At 45.2% G+C, this 18,459-nt stretch overlaps 1 protein-coding gene across 2 annotated transcripts in view; it reads left to right on the top strand.

Moving 5' to 3' along the window:
• The window catches only part of LOC140481117 (glycerophosphodiester phosphodiesterase domain-containing protein 5-like), a 217,230-nt gene extending 202,807 nt beyond the window's left edge, over positions 1-14,423 (top strand). The window contains exons 15-16 of one of the 2 annotated variants that reach the window (XM_072576807.1): positions 3,145-3,257; positions 13,618-14,423. In XM_072576807.1, coding sequence (XP_072432908.1) covers positions 3,145-3,257; positions 13,618-13,739 — 235 coding nt within the window. In that variant the 3' untranslated portion in view covers positions 13,740-14,423. Of the gene's footprint in view, positions 1-3,144; positions 3,296-13,617 lie in introns of both variants that reach the window. The other variant, XM_072576808.1, reaches the window with a different exon arrangement.
• The last annotated feature ends 4,036 nt before the right edge of the window (positions 14,424-18,459 follow it).

Here is an 18,459-nt window from a genome sequence, read left to right as displayed (position 1 = left end):
TCTCTGTGATCTGTCAATATAATTTTAAGTCAGTTGGCGCCATAAGGAAAATTAAATTGTGGAAAACATTCTCCGTGACAGTGACTGAGAGGAAGCAGAATACTGATTAAATGTTGCATGCCCAGTTCCTGGAAATTGAAGGAGGTGCCTGGTATAATTTTGGTCATCCTGACGAATGAACAATGTGAAGCAGAGCTTTTTGAGCATGCTCACATTGCTATTGTCCTTTAACGCGTCAGCATTTCCTTCTGCTCCTCTAACTCCGGCCTCGTGTGCACCCCGATATAAATCCCCCGCCCCCCTCCTGGTGACTGGGCCTTCAGTTCCCTTGGCTCTGGAATTCCCTCTCTGTATCTCTCCACATCCTCCTCTGAGGCGCTCCTTTAAAATTTGCATCTTTGGAAAATCGATTGGGCACCTGATCAACTATGTCCTCGCGTGACTTGGTGCATTACTTTGATTTAGTAATGCTGCTGTCAAGTGTCTTGGGACATTTCATTACAAATAGTCATTTGGTACCACGCAACTTGAGTACTGCTGAAAAGAAACCGACTGTGTTATGGAAGCTTTTCATCTTGCACGTGTCAGGGCACTTTGCAAGAACACAGATATAAAAGGCATCTGGATGGGTATATGAATAGGAAGGGTTTGGAGGGATCTGGGCTGGGTGCTGATGGTGGGACTAGATTGGGTTGGGATATCTGGTTGGCATGGACGGGTTGGATCAAATGATCTGTTTCTGTGCTGTACATCTCTATGATTCTATGCGAGAACGGGCATTTATACTGTATGAGAAGTGTGTGCTGATTGTTTAGCAATTTGGTAGAGAATGCAGCAATTAGTTGATTTTTTTTTTAATACATGGGATGTGGATATTGTTGGCTGGGCTTACATTTATACCCTGACAAGATGGTAGCTCACTGCCATTAGAGAAAAGTAGGTCATGCGGCTGATCGTTTCTGCTCCATCATTCAGTGAGATCATGGTTGATCTGGTAATCCTCAACTCCAGTCCCCTGCCTTTATCTCCATAACCCTTGATCTGTCCATCTCAGCCTTACTGGCCCACTCTTGGCAGCCCGCTGCAGTCAAGAATTCCACAGATCCACTCCCCTTTGAAAGAAGAAATTCCTCCTCATCTCTGTCTCAAATGTTGGACCTTTGATTCTGGAATGCTGTTGTTCTTGATTGGTAAGGGGATGTGGAAGGAAGGAGAACGGGGTTAAGAAAGCTATCAGGCATGATGAAATATCAAATAGAGACAAAAAACCCCCTGCAGATTACTGGATTCCAAGGTAGATGAGCAGGGGGCTGGAAGAACACAGCAAGCCAGGCAGGAGGTGGAGTTGATGTTTCAGGTGTGACCCTTCGTGTGTAACTGGGGGTTGGTGTAAGGGGAGCTACAGATAAAGTGGGTGGCGGGGGCAGGGTGGGTGGGGACAGGTGAAGACAGGTAGAGGGTACGACCTGGTTGGCCAATGGGAGGAATGAATCCAGTCGTGGCTGGGAGGAAGGGTCAATGAAAGGTATGGAAGGGAGGGGGAGGGGATGGAAAAGGGAGGTGACTTGAAATTGGAGAACTCAAATGTTGAGTCGTCCGGGCTGTAGGCTGCCCAGGCAGAAGATGAGGTGCAGTCAGAAATCGAAGCAGTGGGCCGAATGGCCCAATTCTGCTCCTATGACTAATAGTGTTTGCCAAGTTTGTTTAAATTTAAACCAGACAGGTTGACCTTAATTGGTCAGTTGCCCTAATTAATGCACTGGAGAGTATCTGTGCCTGTCTTGTTGAGTTGAAACAGGCAGATTGGGTGTAAATATCCTTTCTGTCTGTGAAGCACAAATTAAAGTCCGTAGTTTCAATGGCATTTTCCTTTGCGCTGGCATTCTTGTGAATGTCCTGATGAGTGGAAGGTGAAAAGCTTTGACAAAAATGTGTTTTTATTTCAGCAATGTTCACATTTCACCACTTTAAAGGTGCCATATGAATACAAGCTGCTGTTGTTACCCACGAAGTTGGTAATTTCATTCTTAGAGTGGGATGCACGTGCTTTTTCAGTCCTAAGGTATTTTTCGTTTTGTGAGTCTAGTGATTGTAATGAGGTCAGCCAGCTGAACATGATAGAATCTGAGTTCCCTGATTGGGGCTGTTAATCTGGTCCAGTCAGGGAGTCATGGCTGACAGGAACGAGTGAACTTCAAGGATATGGAGCTGCAGTCATGCCTGACTCAGAGAGAGGCAGTGCTGTTGTCAAAGGCTATGCCTTTGTAAAGAAAGGGTGATTGGTGATGGGATGCCAGTCTCTGAAGAGTTATTTCAGTATGTTTTTCTTAAATTGTTGGAAATGTGGATGTGGCCTGGGAGGAGCTTTGTCCTACTCGATTGATGGTAGGCCAAGGCTTCCTCTACTCAATTGAAGGGGCCAGACTCCTCAGGATGGTATGTGTATGGAATGATTCTGGATTAGTGGTGCTGGAAAAGCACAGCAGTTCAGGCAGCATCCGAGGAGCAGTAAAATCGACATTTTGGGCAAAAGCCCTTCATCAGGATGAAATGAGCTGCCAAAGGATGTGGTGGAGGCTGGTACAATTCCAACATGTAAGAGGCATTTGGATGGGTATATGAATAGGAAGGGTTTGGAGGGATATGGGCCGGGTGCTGGCAGGTGGGACTAGATTGGGTTGGGATATCTGGTTGGCATGGACGGGTTGGACCGAAGGGTCTGTTTCTATGCTGTACATCTTTGACTCTATGACACTCTGCTATAACTATGACGTGGTCAATTCCTGATTTTGGTCACAAAGACAGGAATTACTCGAAAAGCTCAGCAGATCGGGCAACATCTGTGGAGAGAAATCAGAGTCAACGTTTCTGGCTGAGTGACCCTTCCTCCGAATTCCCAGATTTTGGTCAGCCTATCCACATGAAGCGCAATGATGGAGCAAAAACAAGTTTAGTTGTTTTGCAGAATCTGAAGAAGGGGGTAAAGTTAGAACGAGTCACCTCTTTCCCTCTGGGAAGTGGGGGTGACCCAGCTGCAGGCCTGGGGTTGAGATTGTTAGTCAGGTTTCCTTAACGTTACTAAAATAAACACTGACGCACGAGGGTGTATTGCTTTTTAATAAAAACTGTTCTCTCACATTGCAGATGGCGGCTGGGTAGTATGAGGACCTATAACCCGGAACAGATTATGCTGAGTGCGGCAGTCCGCAGATCAAGCAAGGATGTCAACATAATGAAAGAGAAACTCATCTTTGCAGGTACGATGCAACCCTGCTTGCATCTTTAACTGATCAAGGTGAGAATGACTATTTCCTTAGTCATGAGACAGCTTTCAGTACGCGCGTGTGTATGCAAGCTTTCTTTCATGGGGTTGGGGTGTCAATCTGAAAGGTCAGCATTTGTTGCTTGCCCCTCAAATTGCGCAGCTCGCTCCGCCCATCTTGGAGGGCGGTTGTGGGCCTGGAGTCGTGTAGGCCCAGACCAGGTAAGGACAGCAGATATTGTTCCCGACAGGAGTTCCATGTGCAGTTCTGGTCACCATGTTATCGGCAAGGTATATATAGCTTCGAATGGAGGAGGCTGAGGGCTGAATTTAATTGAGGTTTACAAAATAATGAGGGGCTTGCATGGAGTGGAAAGTGAGGGAGCTGTTTTCTGGAGCAGGGAGATCAGTGACCCCAGGGCAGTGATTGGTAGCAGGATTGGAGGGGACCTGAGGAAAGGCTTCATCACCCAAAGGTTTCTTGGTGGCTGGAATTCGTTGCTCACTTTGAGGGTTGAGGTGGAAACCATCAACTCCATTAAAAATGGAACCTGGATCTGTCCCTGAAGAGCTGGAACCTATGAGGCTATGGAGTAGGTGCCGGGGAGTGGGACCAGAAAGTGTTTATTCAGTGCAGTGCACACACTAATGATGAGCTGAGTGGCTTCTTTATGGGACATAATCTTCCTATGATTCTCCTCTAGAGAGTTATTGGTGAAGGGTCTTGATCTATAGATTTAAGCAACCTCCATGTAGAGAAGGATAGGACACAAGATGAGGATAATTTGGGTGTCCCTGCAGTTGTTCAGGATGGTGGCTCAAGGACATTTCGAGATTGACCATAAACGCTGGCCAAGCCAGCAACACCCACATTGCATGAATGAATTAAAGAAAACGTCTTCCAAAGTTGTAGTGAGCTTGGCTTTGGTGGTTTTTACTTCTTGGTCTTCTAGCATACAGGTCTTTATACCAGAGCTGGCCCTGTTTTGTGCACTGATACTTGAGGGAGTTGTTCTGTGGTCATTAGAAATCTCACCCTTTGAATGAGGCCCACTCGAAATAATAGAGCAATTTTGTATGTGCTAAGGATTCTGGGTAAGGGCTATCACCATTAAAGGTCATGCCTAGGTCCATTGGATCCAAGGTAAGAATCTTAAGGTTGTTTTTGTAAAGGATTGGATTGAAGTCCAAAGGCCATGTGCCCCTCAAGACTGTTTGCTCCAGCTGGAGGATCTAAATATGAGTCATAGACTCAGGAGTAAACGTCATGATTTATGAATAGAGTTTGGAGAAATTCCTTTACTCCAAATCTTTGGAATTCTCTCCTTCAGAGAGCTTTGGATACTCACGGAGTATGTTTGAGGCAGAAGTTGATAGATATCTTTTGGAGATATTGAGGAAATCTCAGAATATAATGATAGGGTGAAAAACGGGAGACCTGAATGGTGTTGAGGTGGGTTGTAGAGATCTGATGGTTTGGCTTAAAGGCATCTTGACCCTATGCCCTGCCAAGGCTTTGCCCTGAGTAATGTCCCACCCAGTGTACTGCAGCAATCATTTGGCATAGTGGCTCAGTGGTTAGCACAGCTGCCTCATAGTGCCAGGGATCTGGGCTCAGTTCCATCCTCGGGTGACTGTGTGGAGTTTACACGTTCTCCTTGTGTCAGCATGGGTTTCTTCAGGATGCTCCAATTTCTTCCCACACTCCACAGATGTGCAGGCTGGGTGGATTGACCGTTGAAATTGCCCTGTAGGTTGGTTAGCCATGAGAAATGCATTGTTGCAGGGTGGGATGCTCTTTAGAGGGTTGGTGTGGACTTGATGGGCCAAATGGCCTGTTTTCATACTGTAGGGATTCAATGTTTTTTTTTATTCGTTGCTACCTATTGATACAAAATTAAGTTCCATACTTTGTAGAAATAAAAAAAAGCACCTTGCATTTAGATAGCACCTTTATTATAGATCAAGACCCTTTACCAATAACTCTCCAGAGAAGAATCGTAGAAAGGTGATGCCCTGTAAAGAGGCTCTCTTTGGAGGGTCAGTATGGCATTGATGGGCCAAATGGCTTATTTCTATACTGTAGGATTCACTATTTTTTATTCGTTGCTACCTATTGATACAAGAGTAAGTTCCATACTTTGAAGAAATAAAAACCAGCACCTTGCATTTAGGTAGCACCTTTATGATTGCAAAATGTCCCACGCCGTCATCAAACAAAATTTGATCCTGAGCCATAGAAGGGGGCATTAGATTAAAAATAGCCAGGTGCTTGGTCAAAGAAGTGGAAGTTAAGTTGGGCCTTAAGAATAAGGAGCTGGGTGAAGATGCAAACAGGAAGCCCGTACACATGTTTAAGCTTCAATCCCATGCTGTAGAAGGCATGGCCACCAGGGGTCAGTGCATCTGTTTGAATGACCTAGTATTGGTCAGGGAGGAAGTTCCTGCTGACACAAAGGCCTGCACTTATTGTGAGTCCGCAGTGTGACCTGTATCACTGCTGCCACTCTGTAACCCCCTGTGACCTTGCAACCTCGGAATAGGCCTCTGCCCAGGGCAGGGGGCATCGAGAAACTGACTCCTGTGACACTGCCTTTAATTGGTGGAACCTCCTCTCCCAGGGTTCCTGGACACTGGGTGCAAGGTCCTCCACAGCCTGAGAGGCCGGTAATGCTGCACACCTTCCCAAAATGTGGTGAGTCTTTCATTCAATTCATCAATGGAATGAGGTTGTCCCTGTCTGGGCCAGCATTTAATGCCCAGAGGGCAGTTTAAGAGTCCACTACATCGCTGTGGGTTAGGAGTCACATGTAGGCCAGACCAGATAAAGATAATGGTTTCCTTCCCTGAAAGGCATTATTGAGCCAGATGAGTTTTTCCAACAATTGGCAATGAATTCATGGTTATCATTAGAATCTTAATTCCAGATTTCTTTTCAGTGAATTCCAATTCCACCATCTGCCGTGGTGGGATTCGAACCCATGTCCCCAAGACGTTGAGGTCTCTGGATTAACACCACTAGGCCATTGCTTCACCCACTCCCCTCTTGCAGACTGTCCAGCCAAGGGTGGGGACCTTCCCCACCTCTGATAGATACTGCCCGATAACTCTGTTTCTTTCTCTGTGGTTGGCATGGTTGCAAAAATAAATCTGGCATTTTCCATTTTTATTTCAGATTTACAGCATCTGTGGGTGTCTCTTTGTTTTGCCCCAAACTCCAGAATTCCTTCGTGAAGCCTCCAATCCCCCACACCTTATGTGATGATGCCCAACTTTTACCTCTCTGACCGCCATTCTGAAAATCCCTTGTGTAGCTCACATCACTATGATAATAGGGCTATTTAAATGCAAGTTGTTTTTGTTGTTGTTGGGATTGGGATGATAGCATGGAATCAAGAAAGCAATGAGCGGTTCATGAACGTGAGAGATTGGTCACAGGAATACTCGCTGAGGAAGAACCTATTGGATCATGCAAGACGAGAGAGAGTGTCCATGGCTTTACATGGCTAAGGAGGGTCAGTTAGCTCAGTTGGTTGAACTCTGGTTCATTGGACTGCAAGGAGTTGCATTTATGTAGCACCTTTGACAACCCCCAGTAAATCCCAATACTTTCACCATAAATGTAGTACCAATGAAGCTTAGTCACTGCCAAAGCGTAGGAATTAAACCAGCCATATTGCTTTTTGTTGGAGTTTGCTGTGCACAATGTGACAATGGCCAGATAATCCATTCTGTTAGCGATGTTTGTTAAGAGATAAATATCAGGAGCAATAAAAATACAAAAGTCTGGGAGAAACTCAGTAGCACCTGTGGAGAGAGATTGTTTTGAGTAAAATATCACTTCTGTACCTGAATGGTGGGGAGGACTCATCGATTCTTAGCATCTATTCTACGAAAGCATAAACATGTGAGAGGGCAGACTGTTAAGTTTCATCGAAATGATAGCAACTCATTGTGGGAGGGCAGCACTCCCTCAGTGTTGCTCTCCACTGTCAGCTTCGATGATGGGACCAAGCCTGAGAGCGGGACTTTAACATTCAGAGGCAAAAGTTATCTCAGCTCCCTGTCTCCTCCGCCAGAATGGCTGTAAACTGATTGAATGGTGGGGAAAGGTCTACATAAAGCAAGAGTACTATTTGAGCCACTCAAATGTCAGGCAATGACTCCCCCGGTAAGAGAAAATCTAACCATCGTCCCTGGACATTCAATAGTATTACCATTAATGATTCCACCTCAATCAACATCGCTGAGTTTACCATTGACTGCAAACTCACCACATAACACGTGGCTACAAGGGCAGGTCAGAGGCTAGGAATAATGCAGTGAGTAACTCCCTTCCCATCTCTCCCAAAACTATCTACAAGGCAAAGTCAGGAGTGCGATGGAATACTCCTCACTTTTCTGAAAGCAATAACAACCCTCAAGAAGACAAAGCAGTGCACTTGGTAGGCACCCCATCAACTCCCTCCTGCACTGATGCTCAGTAGCATCGAAAAGACGCACTGCAGAAGTTCACCAAAGATCCTCAGGCAACACCTTCCAAACCCACGACTACTTCCATCTAGAAGGACAAAGACAGCAGACACATGGGAACACCAACTCCTATAAGTTCCGCTCGAAGCCATTCACCATCCTGACTTGGAAATATAGAACAAAGAAAAGTTACAGCCCGGGAACAGGCCCTTCGGCCCTCCAAGCCTGAGCCAATCCAAATGTACTGTCTAATCCTGTTGGTCAATTTCTAAGTATCTGTATCCCTCTGCTCCAAACCTACTCATGTATCTGTCCAGACGCATCTTAAAAGAATCTACCGTGCCTGCCTCTACCACCTCTGCTGGCAACGCATTCCAGACGCCCACCACCCTCTGTGTGAAGTACTTGCCGCGTGTATCCCCTTAAACTTTCCACCTCTCACCTTGAAAGCGTGACCTCATTATTGAATCCTTCACCCTGGGAAAAAGCTGGTCTCTATCCACCTTGTCTATACCCTTGATGATTTTGTAAACCTCAATCAGGTACCCCCTCAATCTCCTTTTTTCCTAGTGAAAATAAACCTAACCTACTCAACCTCTCTTCATAGCTAGCACCTTCCATACCAGGCAACATCTCGTAAACCTTCTCTGCACCCTCTCCAAAGCGTCCATATCCTTTTTGGTAATGTGGCGACCAGAACTGTACACAGTATCCTAAATGCAGCCGGACCAATGTCTTGTACAATTTTAACATGACTTCCAGCTCTTATACTCAATACCCCGTCCGATGAAGGCAAGCATATTATATGCCTTCTTGACCAGTCTATCCACCTGTGCAGCAACCTTCAGGGTACAATGGACCTGCACTCCCAGATCTCTCTGCCCATCAATGTTTCCCAAGGCTCTTCCATTCACTGTATAATTCGCTCTAGAATTAGACTTCCCAAAATGCATCACCTCACATTTGTCTGGATTGAAAGCCATCTGCCACTTTCTCGCCCAACTCTCCAGTCTATCTATATGCTCCTGTATTCTCTGACAGTCCCCTATGCTTTCTGCCACTCCACCAATCTTTGTGTCATCTGCATACTTGCTGATCATACTAACAGTGCCCTCTTCTAGATCATTTATGTATATTACAAACAACAGTGGCCCCAGCACTGATCCCTGTGGAACACCACTGGTCACCGTTCTCCATTTTGAGAATCTCCCTTCAACTACTACTCTCTGTCTCCTGTTACCCAACCAGTTCTTTATCCATTTAGCTAGAACACCCTGCACACCATGTGACTTCACTTTCTATATTAGTTTACCATGGGAAACCTTAGCAAACGCCTTATTAAAATCCATGTATATGACATCAACAGCCCTTCCTTCAGCTATCAACCTGGTCACTTCCTCAAAGAACTCTTATCAAGGTGGTAAAGCACGATCTCCCCCGCACAAAACCATGTTCCCCATCACCGATCAGCTCATTTCTTTCCAAATATAAATAGATCCTATCTCTCAGTACCCTCTCCAGCAACTTTCCCACCACCGACATCAGGCTCACTGGTCCTGTAGTTACCCGGAATATCCCTACTACCCTTCTTGTACAGGGGGACAACATGAGCAACCTTCCAGTCTTCCAGCATCTCTCCTGTGCTTAAGGATGCCACAAAGATATCTATCAGGGCCTTAGCTATTTCCCCTCTCGCCTCCCTCAGCAACCTGGGATAGATCCCATCCAGTCCTGGGGATTTGTCCACCTTAATAATCTCTAGCATACCCAACGCATCTTCCGTACTTATGCCATCATGATCCAGACTAATCAAACTTCTATCTCAAATCTCAAGATTCATCATGTTCCTCCCCTCAGTGAACACTGATGCAAAGTAATCATTCAGAATCTCACCCATTCTCTCAGGTTTGGCACACAGCTTTCCTTCATTATTTTTTAGTGGACCAATCCTTTCTCTAGTTACCTGCTTGCTTCTTATATAAGAATAAAATGCTTTGGGATTTTCCTTAGTTCTGTTAGCTAAAGCTATTTCATGACCCTTTTTAGCCCACTTGATTCCTTGTTTAAAACTTGTCCTACTCTTCCAATATTCCTCCAGGGCCCGTTCTGTTCTCAGCTGCCTAGACCTTATGTATGTTTCCCTTTTCCTTTTGGCTAGTCGTACAATTTCTCCTGTCATCCACGGTTCACGAATCTTGCCCTTCCTATCCTTTGCCTTCAATGGTACATGCCTATCCTGCACTATCTTTAACCTATCTTTGAAAGCCTTCCTCATCTCAAATGTGGACTTCCCTTCAAATAGCTGTGTCCAATTCACATTTCCCAGCTCCTGCCTAATTTTGATATAATTGGCCTTGGCCCAGTTTAGTACTCTTCCCTTAGGACCACTCGCTTCTTAACTTCGAGTATTCTAAAACTCGCAGAATTGTGGCCACTGTTCCCAAAGAAATCCCCTACCACAACTTCTACCACTTGTCCTGGCTCGTTCCCAACACCAGGTCCAATATGGCCCCTTCCCTTGTTGAATGAGTGACATACAGCTCTAGAAAACTCTCTTGGACGCTTCGTACAAATTCTACTGCATCCAGACCTCTGACACTAAGCATATCCCAGTCAATGTTGGGAAAATTAAAATCTCCCATCACCACTACCCTATTGCTTCTACATCTATTCATAATCTGTTTATCTATTTGTTCTTCCACCTCACTCTCACTGTTAGGAGGTCTGTAATACAGCCCCAACAATGTAACTGCACCCTTCTTATTTCTCAGCTTCACCCATAATGCCTCACTACCCAAGACTGCCATAGTATCCTCCTTTAGCACAGCTGTGATATCGTCATTGACCAGCAATGCAACTCCACCCCCCTCCTTTTACTTCCCTCCCTGTCCTGTCTGAAACGCCTATATCCTGGAACGTTTAAATGCCAATCATCATGCCCTTCCTTCAACCAAGTCTCTGGCAATGCTGTCATACTCCCAGGCACCAATCCAAGCCCTAAGTTCATCTGCTTTACACACTATACTCCTTGCATTAAAGTTGATGCATTTCAGGCCACCAGTTCTTTTGCGCTCACCTGCTCTCTGCCTACTCTTCCCTTTATTAATGCTATCTTCATGACAGTCTCCAGTCTCCACCTCACTGCCTACTTGTTTTCCCTTCTGGTTCCCAGTCCCCTGCCACATTAGTTTAAAACCTCCCCAACAGCAGTAGCAAAAACTGCCCCAAGGACATTGGCTCCAGTCTAGTTCAGATGTAGACCGTCCCTTTTGTAATAGTCCCACCTTCCCCAGAACCCATCCCAATGTCCAACAAATCTGAACCCCTCCCTTCTAGACCATCCCTCAAGCCACGTGTTCATCCTGCCTAGTTTTTCATTTCTACGCTGGCTAGCACGTGGCACTGTAGTAATCCCTTTGAGGTCCTCCCCTTTAACGTCTCTCCTAGCTCCCTGAATTCTTCTCTCAGGACCTCATTTCGCTTTCTACTTCTATCGTTGGTGCCTATATGCACCAAGACAACTTGCTGTTCACCCTCCCCTTTTAGAATGCTCTGCAGCCGATCAGTGACATCCCTGACCCGAGCACCTGGGAGGCAACATACCATCCGGAAGTCCCATTTTCGGCCACAGAACCACCTATCTACGCCCCTTACAATAGAACCCCCTGTGACTATGGCCCTACAAGTCTTTTTCCCGCCCTGAACAGCAGTGCCCACTATGGTGCCATGATCTTGACAATTGCTGCCCTCCCCTGGTGAGCCATCTTCCCCCAACAGTATCCAAACCAGTTTACCTGTTTTGGAGGGAGATGACTGCAGGGGACACCTGCACTGCCTTCCTACACTCTTTCTGCCTTTTGGTCACCCATTCACTGTCTCCCTCCCTCAGTAATCCTAACCTGCGGTGTGACCGGTTCACTAAACATACTATCCACGATCTCCTCAGCATCGTGGGTGCTCCACAGCGAGTCCATCCACAGCTCCAGAGCCGTCACGCGGTCAAACAAGAGCTGCAGCTGGACACACTTCGTGCAAGTGTAAGAGTCCGGAATGTCAGCCACGTTCCTGAGGTCCCACATCAAGCAACAGGCACATGCCATGGGTCTGAGGTCCCCTACCATTGTAAGCCTTAGCTTTATAAGAACTAACTAAAACCAAACAATGCACTTAAATGAAAAAGAAAAATAAGAAATAAAAGCCTTACCTTACACGGTCTTTTTCTTCCGGTTAGAGGAGGGGTGCGGGAGGGATATGCTACACATGTAGTATCTCTGGTTTAGCCACTGCCAAAATATAAATTAAGCCCTTACCTTCCCGGCATATATCATTGTTCCTTCACTGACACTGCCTCAAAATCCTCAATTCCCTCCCTAATGACATCATGGGTCTACCTACAACACATGGACTGCAGCGGTTTAAGAAGGCAGCTCACCATCACCTTCCCAAGGGGCAACTAGGGACGGGCAATAAATGCTGGGCCCAGCCAGCGATTCCCACATCCCATGAGTGAATGTTTTTTAAAAAGTCAAAAATGGAGAGATTTTTTCAAACTGACCAAAAATAAATTTCAGCTGGAAGTGTGATATTGCAATTTGCTGATGGTTGCCGAAGGTGGGAGGAGCTAATGAGTCGGAAGGGTGGCCAATATACAGCATAACCTCAAAGGGTTCGAGCTACAGCTCACTGCCATTGGTGAAGGCAACCCAGCCTGGATCAATAGGCAAGGTGAGAATGAGAGAAAAATATCGGTCTCCGAGACAGCCATGGGTCTGAGGTCCCCTGCCATTGTAAGCTTAGCTTTATAAGAACTAACTAAAACCAAACAATGCACTTAAACAAACTGGTGTTTGTTATGCAGGAGTGATTAACCAGTGTGGTGTTAACCCATAGTAAGAGTCAAAAGAGGAGCAGATGATAGAGGCTACATATACATGGCAAATTAAATTCAATTTAGCACCATTTATAGCTCTTCATTTTACGAGGAGGAGGTTGAAGTCTGTCTTTCTTTGGAAGATTAGCATCTATATTAGACAAAGGGACTGAAATCGGACAGTGTGTATTTAAACCACGAACAACTACTGACGTGAGCTGATAAAGTCAAAGAGACTATCAACAATGGATGAGATTTTATTGCAATCAAAACTAATAACAGAATTAGGGAGATGGTGTTGCATTCTCTCAAAGTTTTTGATGAGGTTCCAGCATGTGTGCAGTTCTGATATACTGAAGCCCGTATTAGAGAATGCAAGAAAACAATGGAGAAAATGTTTTGAGAGGGTAAATTGAGCAAGTCGTGAACCTCTTTCCACTGAGAGCTGGTAGAGGTTATAGAACTGGTACGGCTATTCAGCCCATTGTGCCTGCCCTAGTTCTTCAAACAAGCATCACTCCCCAGTGCCAGTCTTCTGCCTTTTCCCCATATCCCTGCACACCATTTCTGTCCAAATAATCATTCAATACCAAATGAATACTTCAACGAACCTTGCTCCAGGCAGTGCATTCCAGACCTGTGATCGGTCTATAAAACTATAAAGGGATTAGTCTTTGTGCATTGGGTAATCAGCTTGTTCAGAGATATTATCACGCATATTTGAGGCAGATAAGATTTGAACCCAGAGCGCATGGGTAAGAAGGACAGATGCTACAACTGTGCTACAAAGCTCTATTGGCTGGTGAGTATAGGGTACTCTACCCTCTTTGTGAGGAATGGGTATCAACAAATTGGAGAGAATCATTGCATATGAGGGTAAAAAGAACTTCTGATCCTTTTATGGGATGTGGATGTCACTGTTGAGGGGGTCAGTATTTGTTGACGGACCTAATTAGCTATATAAGTGGAGTGACAGCTTGTCACTAACCTCCTGCCTCTCCTTGTGTTGCAGAAATCAACAACGGCGTGTCTAACTCCGACAACGACTCGCTGTGCTCCGAAAGCGGGTTTGAGGGCTTTGCAGATGATGCCAGCTCCCTGGGCCGGGGCAGGGCCAAGATGCGGATCAACTGAGAGGCGTTGTTGGGCCCTGACTCTCACCGTCACCCTCCCCTAACTTCCTCACCTCCCCATGACTTTGAGACGTCTGGTTTCGGGAACAGTCACACTGCTCACCACCACCCCTTCCCCCTGCATCGCCCCTCCCTACACGCCACCCAGCGTCCTATCCCACCCGCCCAACTCTGCCTCCCTCCACTCCCACCTCCCGATTTCCTCCTTTTGAGACGTGGAAAATGTGGACTGGGGTTCCACTCTGAACTGAGCCATCGCTGTGGCAATACTGAACCATGTTTGGAGGGGTGGGGGAGGGTGGAGGCATGGAAGAGGGGCTGCTTGAGGGGTAATTGGGAGGGTCCTCAGATTAGTGCTGTGCATGTGAAAGATGAGGGTAAGAAAATTCCCCCCTCCCCTCCCTGCCCTTCAAGTATATTCTCTGACAGCCAGCCCCTCTTTGCAACTGTTCTGGATTGAGTCAAGCACAAAATAGGGCAGGTCCTTGGAATGAGGAATGGACAACAATTGCAGGAACATCTTCAGTGCTTGCTCTTTGCTGGTCGAATAGTTCCTTGCTTCCTGTGGCAAGAGTTGTGGACTTTAGTTCATTTCCTTGTTTCCCCATCCATATCAAGTTGGCTGGTTGTAATGTTCCATTTACATTTTTTGTGGGTCTGTAAAATTACATTTAAATATAATGTGTGTGTGTGTGTATATATCTATATAATATATATATGGAAAAAAAGTTCTACTGGCAAAATGTTCAGAAGTGCACAGTGTTTCTTTCAGTTCATATCTATGCAAAATAGGTCATTTTGTTTTATTAATAATGTGACATGGGAAATACTGGGTAGTTTTGCCCAGATCCAGTTAAGAATCAACCACGTACCCATGGGTCTGGAACCCCACGGACGAGGTAAGGGTGACAGTTTTCCCTCCATGAGTGAACCAGATACAACGATCAACAGGAGGTAAGTGGTTGCTGTAGATTGTTTGAGTTTAAGTTTTGCCATCCCGCATGATGCAATTCAAAGCCATGTCCGCAGAGCATCAACCTGAGGGTTTGCATTTCTAGCCCTCGTGATGTTATCAGTACCTCCCTTAGGATCGATCGTCAGCAAGTTTCCTGGTGAGTCTAGGATTGCCCACTCATATACTGCTGGAGATCCCATGGTATGACCTTGACTTCCACTCACCCCACTCACTCGCCTTTGTTGTTGTCTCACATTTTGATTAAAGGACAAATGCAAAAATGACGGGGAAAATGTTTTTTTTTAAATGACGCCCCCTGGTTTTTGTCCCTGGGTTTTGCTGATAGCAGTGCACTAGTAGGGAGCTTAGCTTCAATGCGTGGTGAGGCCTGAGCATTCCCAGAGGAATGGCATCCTTAATGTGAGAACCACCCAACTCTGAGGCAACAAAACAGTGGGAGATCTTTGTTGCGTTTTACTCCAGCCTTGGGGAACCATGTGGTATTTATTGTTTTCCATCTGCACGAAGTTCATAGAAAGTAACAGCAAGATTCAGCATGAGGTTTTCACAAATGGAACTCCACATGCCAGTGTTTCCTGGATTCTCCATGTAGACTCCCTCTGCTGGTACGTCTTTGATGGTTGCCTTAAGAGGGCAAAATGCACAATGCAATTCTTTCAATACACTACATCCTTCCCCTCCTTAGCAAATGGGAGTGATGTTGTGTTTGTTTCCAAAGTTATAAACAGTCAAGTTAAGCATAACTTCCTCCTTCACCAGTAATGCTTACATTTGCAAATACTGTATTGTATTGCATTAACAGTACAGTCAGTCACACCCAATGCAACATGTTCATGAATGGAACAGAATTCAATGAGAAATATAATTATCATGAGTGAGATGTCATCTGACCTGGTGTGGTCTCAGTTAATTCATGTTCATCTCCCTTTGATAGCTGTCTAGGCCAGCTTCAATGTGTGTGAACAGGGGATTCCAGTGCTTTGAATGCTGGTGCTTCTCGTGATGATTTGCAAATTACACTTAAGTGATCATTGGTCTTCATAGAATCCCCACAGTGCCATTCAGCCCATCAGATCTGCACCAACCCTCTGAAGAGTGTCCCACCCAAGCCCAGGCCCCTATCCTATCCCCACATGTACGATTGCGAACCCAACTAATATGCACATCAGTGGGACTAGATTAACCTAGAATATCTGAGGATCAAAGGGTCTGTTTCCATGTTGTACATCTCTATGACTCGATGGGCAATTTAGCACAGCCAATTCACCTCACTTGCATAGGTTTGGACTGTGGGAGGAAACCGGAGCACCCTGAGGGAACCCACGCAGACACGGACAAACTCCACACCAACAGATGTCTTGATCCAATCCCAACAAATATCAGTTGGATATGATGAGGGGCTGTTTGCTTTCCAACAAACACTTCATCCATGGCGTTAATGGTGTTACTCTGAATTTAAGGTTTTGTTATGCATTTACTGTCACCCCATCCTTCCCTGTTCCTTTGTGCAGTATTCTTGATGATCATTGGCCCTGTCAGCTAGCCCAGGAAATGATCAGCATTTAGGATGTGCAGCAAGGAGTATACCTGGGGACTTTCCACAGGTTGGTCAGACTGGGCTTTCTTGATAAAGGGAACCCCAGATAGTTTGCAACCTCCAAATAAATCCAAGTTCTTGTCAAGCTTTAGGATGACAATTTCTGTTAAAGTAGAGGGTACCTATTTCCAGGCCTGTGTCAGCATTAGTGGGGAGGTAATCACCAGTGTATGCATCTGAGATGAATGGCATCATCAACCCATGGTCCTACAGGGAGTTCAGAACCTTCAGGGTCACAGTTTTCACATTGATGGCACTTAACAACATTGCAAACATTGGTTATATTTGTGCTTTATTGTGCAGAAAAGGCACATTCTCTAAATGGCAAGAGATTATAGAATGCTGAGGTGCAGAGGGATCTGGGTGTCCTACTACATGAATCACAAAAACAAGTATCCAGTTATGCCGAGTAATTAGGAAGGCAAAGGGAATGTTATCCCATTCCCCTTGCAATTAATTATTATAAAGGTAGTGATGTTTTGCGACAGTTTTACAGGGTATTGGTGAGTCCAACCCTCTGAAGAGCATCCCAACCAAGCCCAGACCCCCATCCTATCCCCACCGTGAGACGGGTTTGGAGCAGATTGTACAGGAGGGGGTTGGGGAGAGAGAGTTATCTGATGAGGAAAAGCTGAATGGGACTGGGACTGTATTCATTGGAATTTTGAAGAATAAGATGTGATCTTACTGGATCATTTAAGACCTTGAACGGACTTGACCGGGTGGGTGCTGAAAGGATATTTCGCCCTTGTGGGAGAAGTCCAGAACTAGCAGACATGGTATAATAATAATGGGGCCTTCCATGTAAGATGGTAATGAGAATACTTTTCTCTGGAAGATCTTTGAATATATTTAAGGCATAAGTCAATAGATTCATGATTAATATGAGAGTCATAGGGCATCAGATGAGCTGAGGCCGTAACCAGATTGATGATGAACTTGTTGAGTGAAAAAGGAGGCTTGATGGGCCAAATGGCTTCCTCCTCCTAAAGCTAATGTAAAACAGGAAGAAGAAACCAGGAATTGAAGGAACATGAATAAACTCCATTCAGCCCATTGAACCTGCCCCACTATTTATATAAAATCCGAAAGAACTCCAGATGCTAGAAATCTAAAACAAAAATGGAAGTTGCTGGAAAAGTTCAGCAGGTCTGGTAGTATCTGTGGAGAGAAAGCAGAGTTAACATTAAAGCTCTGGTCACCCTTCTCCGAACACCTGAGCATCTTTCTGAGAAAAGAGTCACTGGACCTGAAACATTAACTCTGCTTTCTCTCCACAGGTGCTGCCAGACCTGCTGAGCTTTTTCAGGGATTTCAGTTGTTGTTTCCTCCTCTTGTAGATCTTTGTTCCTCAATGCCATTTTCCTGCATTGCTCGTGCTTCCCTTAGATCTGGAGTGTTTTCCAGTGCTGTGGGGAGGTTTTAACCTCTAATATCAGGAGACTGGGAACCTGAGCAAGAAGACCGAAGAGAGAGAGAGAGAGAGAAAAGCAAGAATTGAAATAAAACACAAAGGATGAGCAAAAGTGCGAGGCAGCAAAAACCAGAAGGTGGTAAATAAATGAGGCTGAAATGCAAATAAAGTTATGATGACTAACAAGGTTTAAAAAAAACAATTCGAAAGGATGTGTGTCTTAACCAAAATCATGAGAAGAACAAATGAATTATGATACAGTTGCCATTACAGAGACATGGTTGCAAGGTGACCAAGCATGGGGACCGAACATCCAGGTGCAGTCATTATTTAGGAAGGACAGACATTATAGCTTATTGTTAGTAAAAGAGTAATCTATACAATAGGAAGAAAATAACAAATTGTGGTAAAACTCAGCAGATCTGGCAGAATTGGTGGGAAGAAAGCAAAGTTAATGTTTTGAGTCTAGAACGTTTTCATCCGAACCAGACTCGAAGCAATTAATTCTGCACTCTTCCCACAGCTGCTGCCAAACTTGCTGAGATTTTTCACCACTTTTTTTGTTTCAGATCTCCAGCATCCACAGTTCTTTGTTTTATAATAATGTGGAAGGCTATTGGTTTGGAGAATCAGGTTGTAAAATTAGTTCAGGTGAAGATAAGAAACGCCAAGTGGCAGGAAATATTTTTAGGGGTTGTCTATAGGGCCATAAACAGTAGTGAATGCAAGGGAAG

Source organism: Chiloscyllium punctatum, chromosome 9 (genome assembly GCF_047496795.1).
Source record: "Chiloscyllium punctatum isolate Juve2018m chromosome 9, sChiPun1.3, whole genome shotgun sequence".
Classification (NCBI taxonomy): domain Eukaryota; kingdom Metazoa; phylum Chordata; class Chondrichthyes; order Orectolobiformes; family Hemiscylliidae; genus Chiloscyllium; species Chiloscyllium punctatum.
The sequence above is the reverse complement of the archived record's forward strand: the minus strand, read 5'-3'. Positions and strand labels throughout refer to the sequence as shown.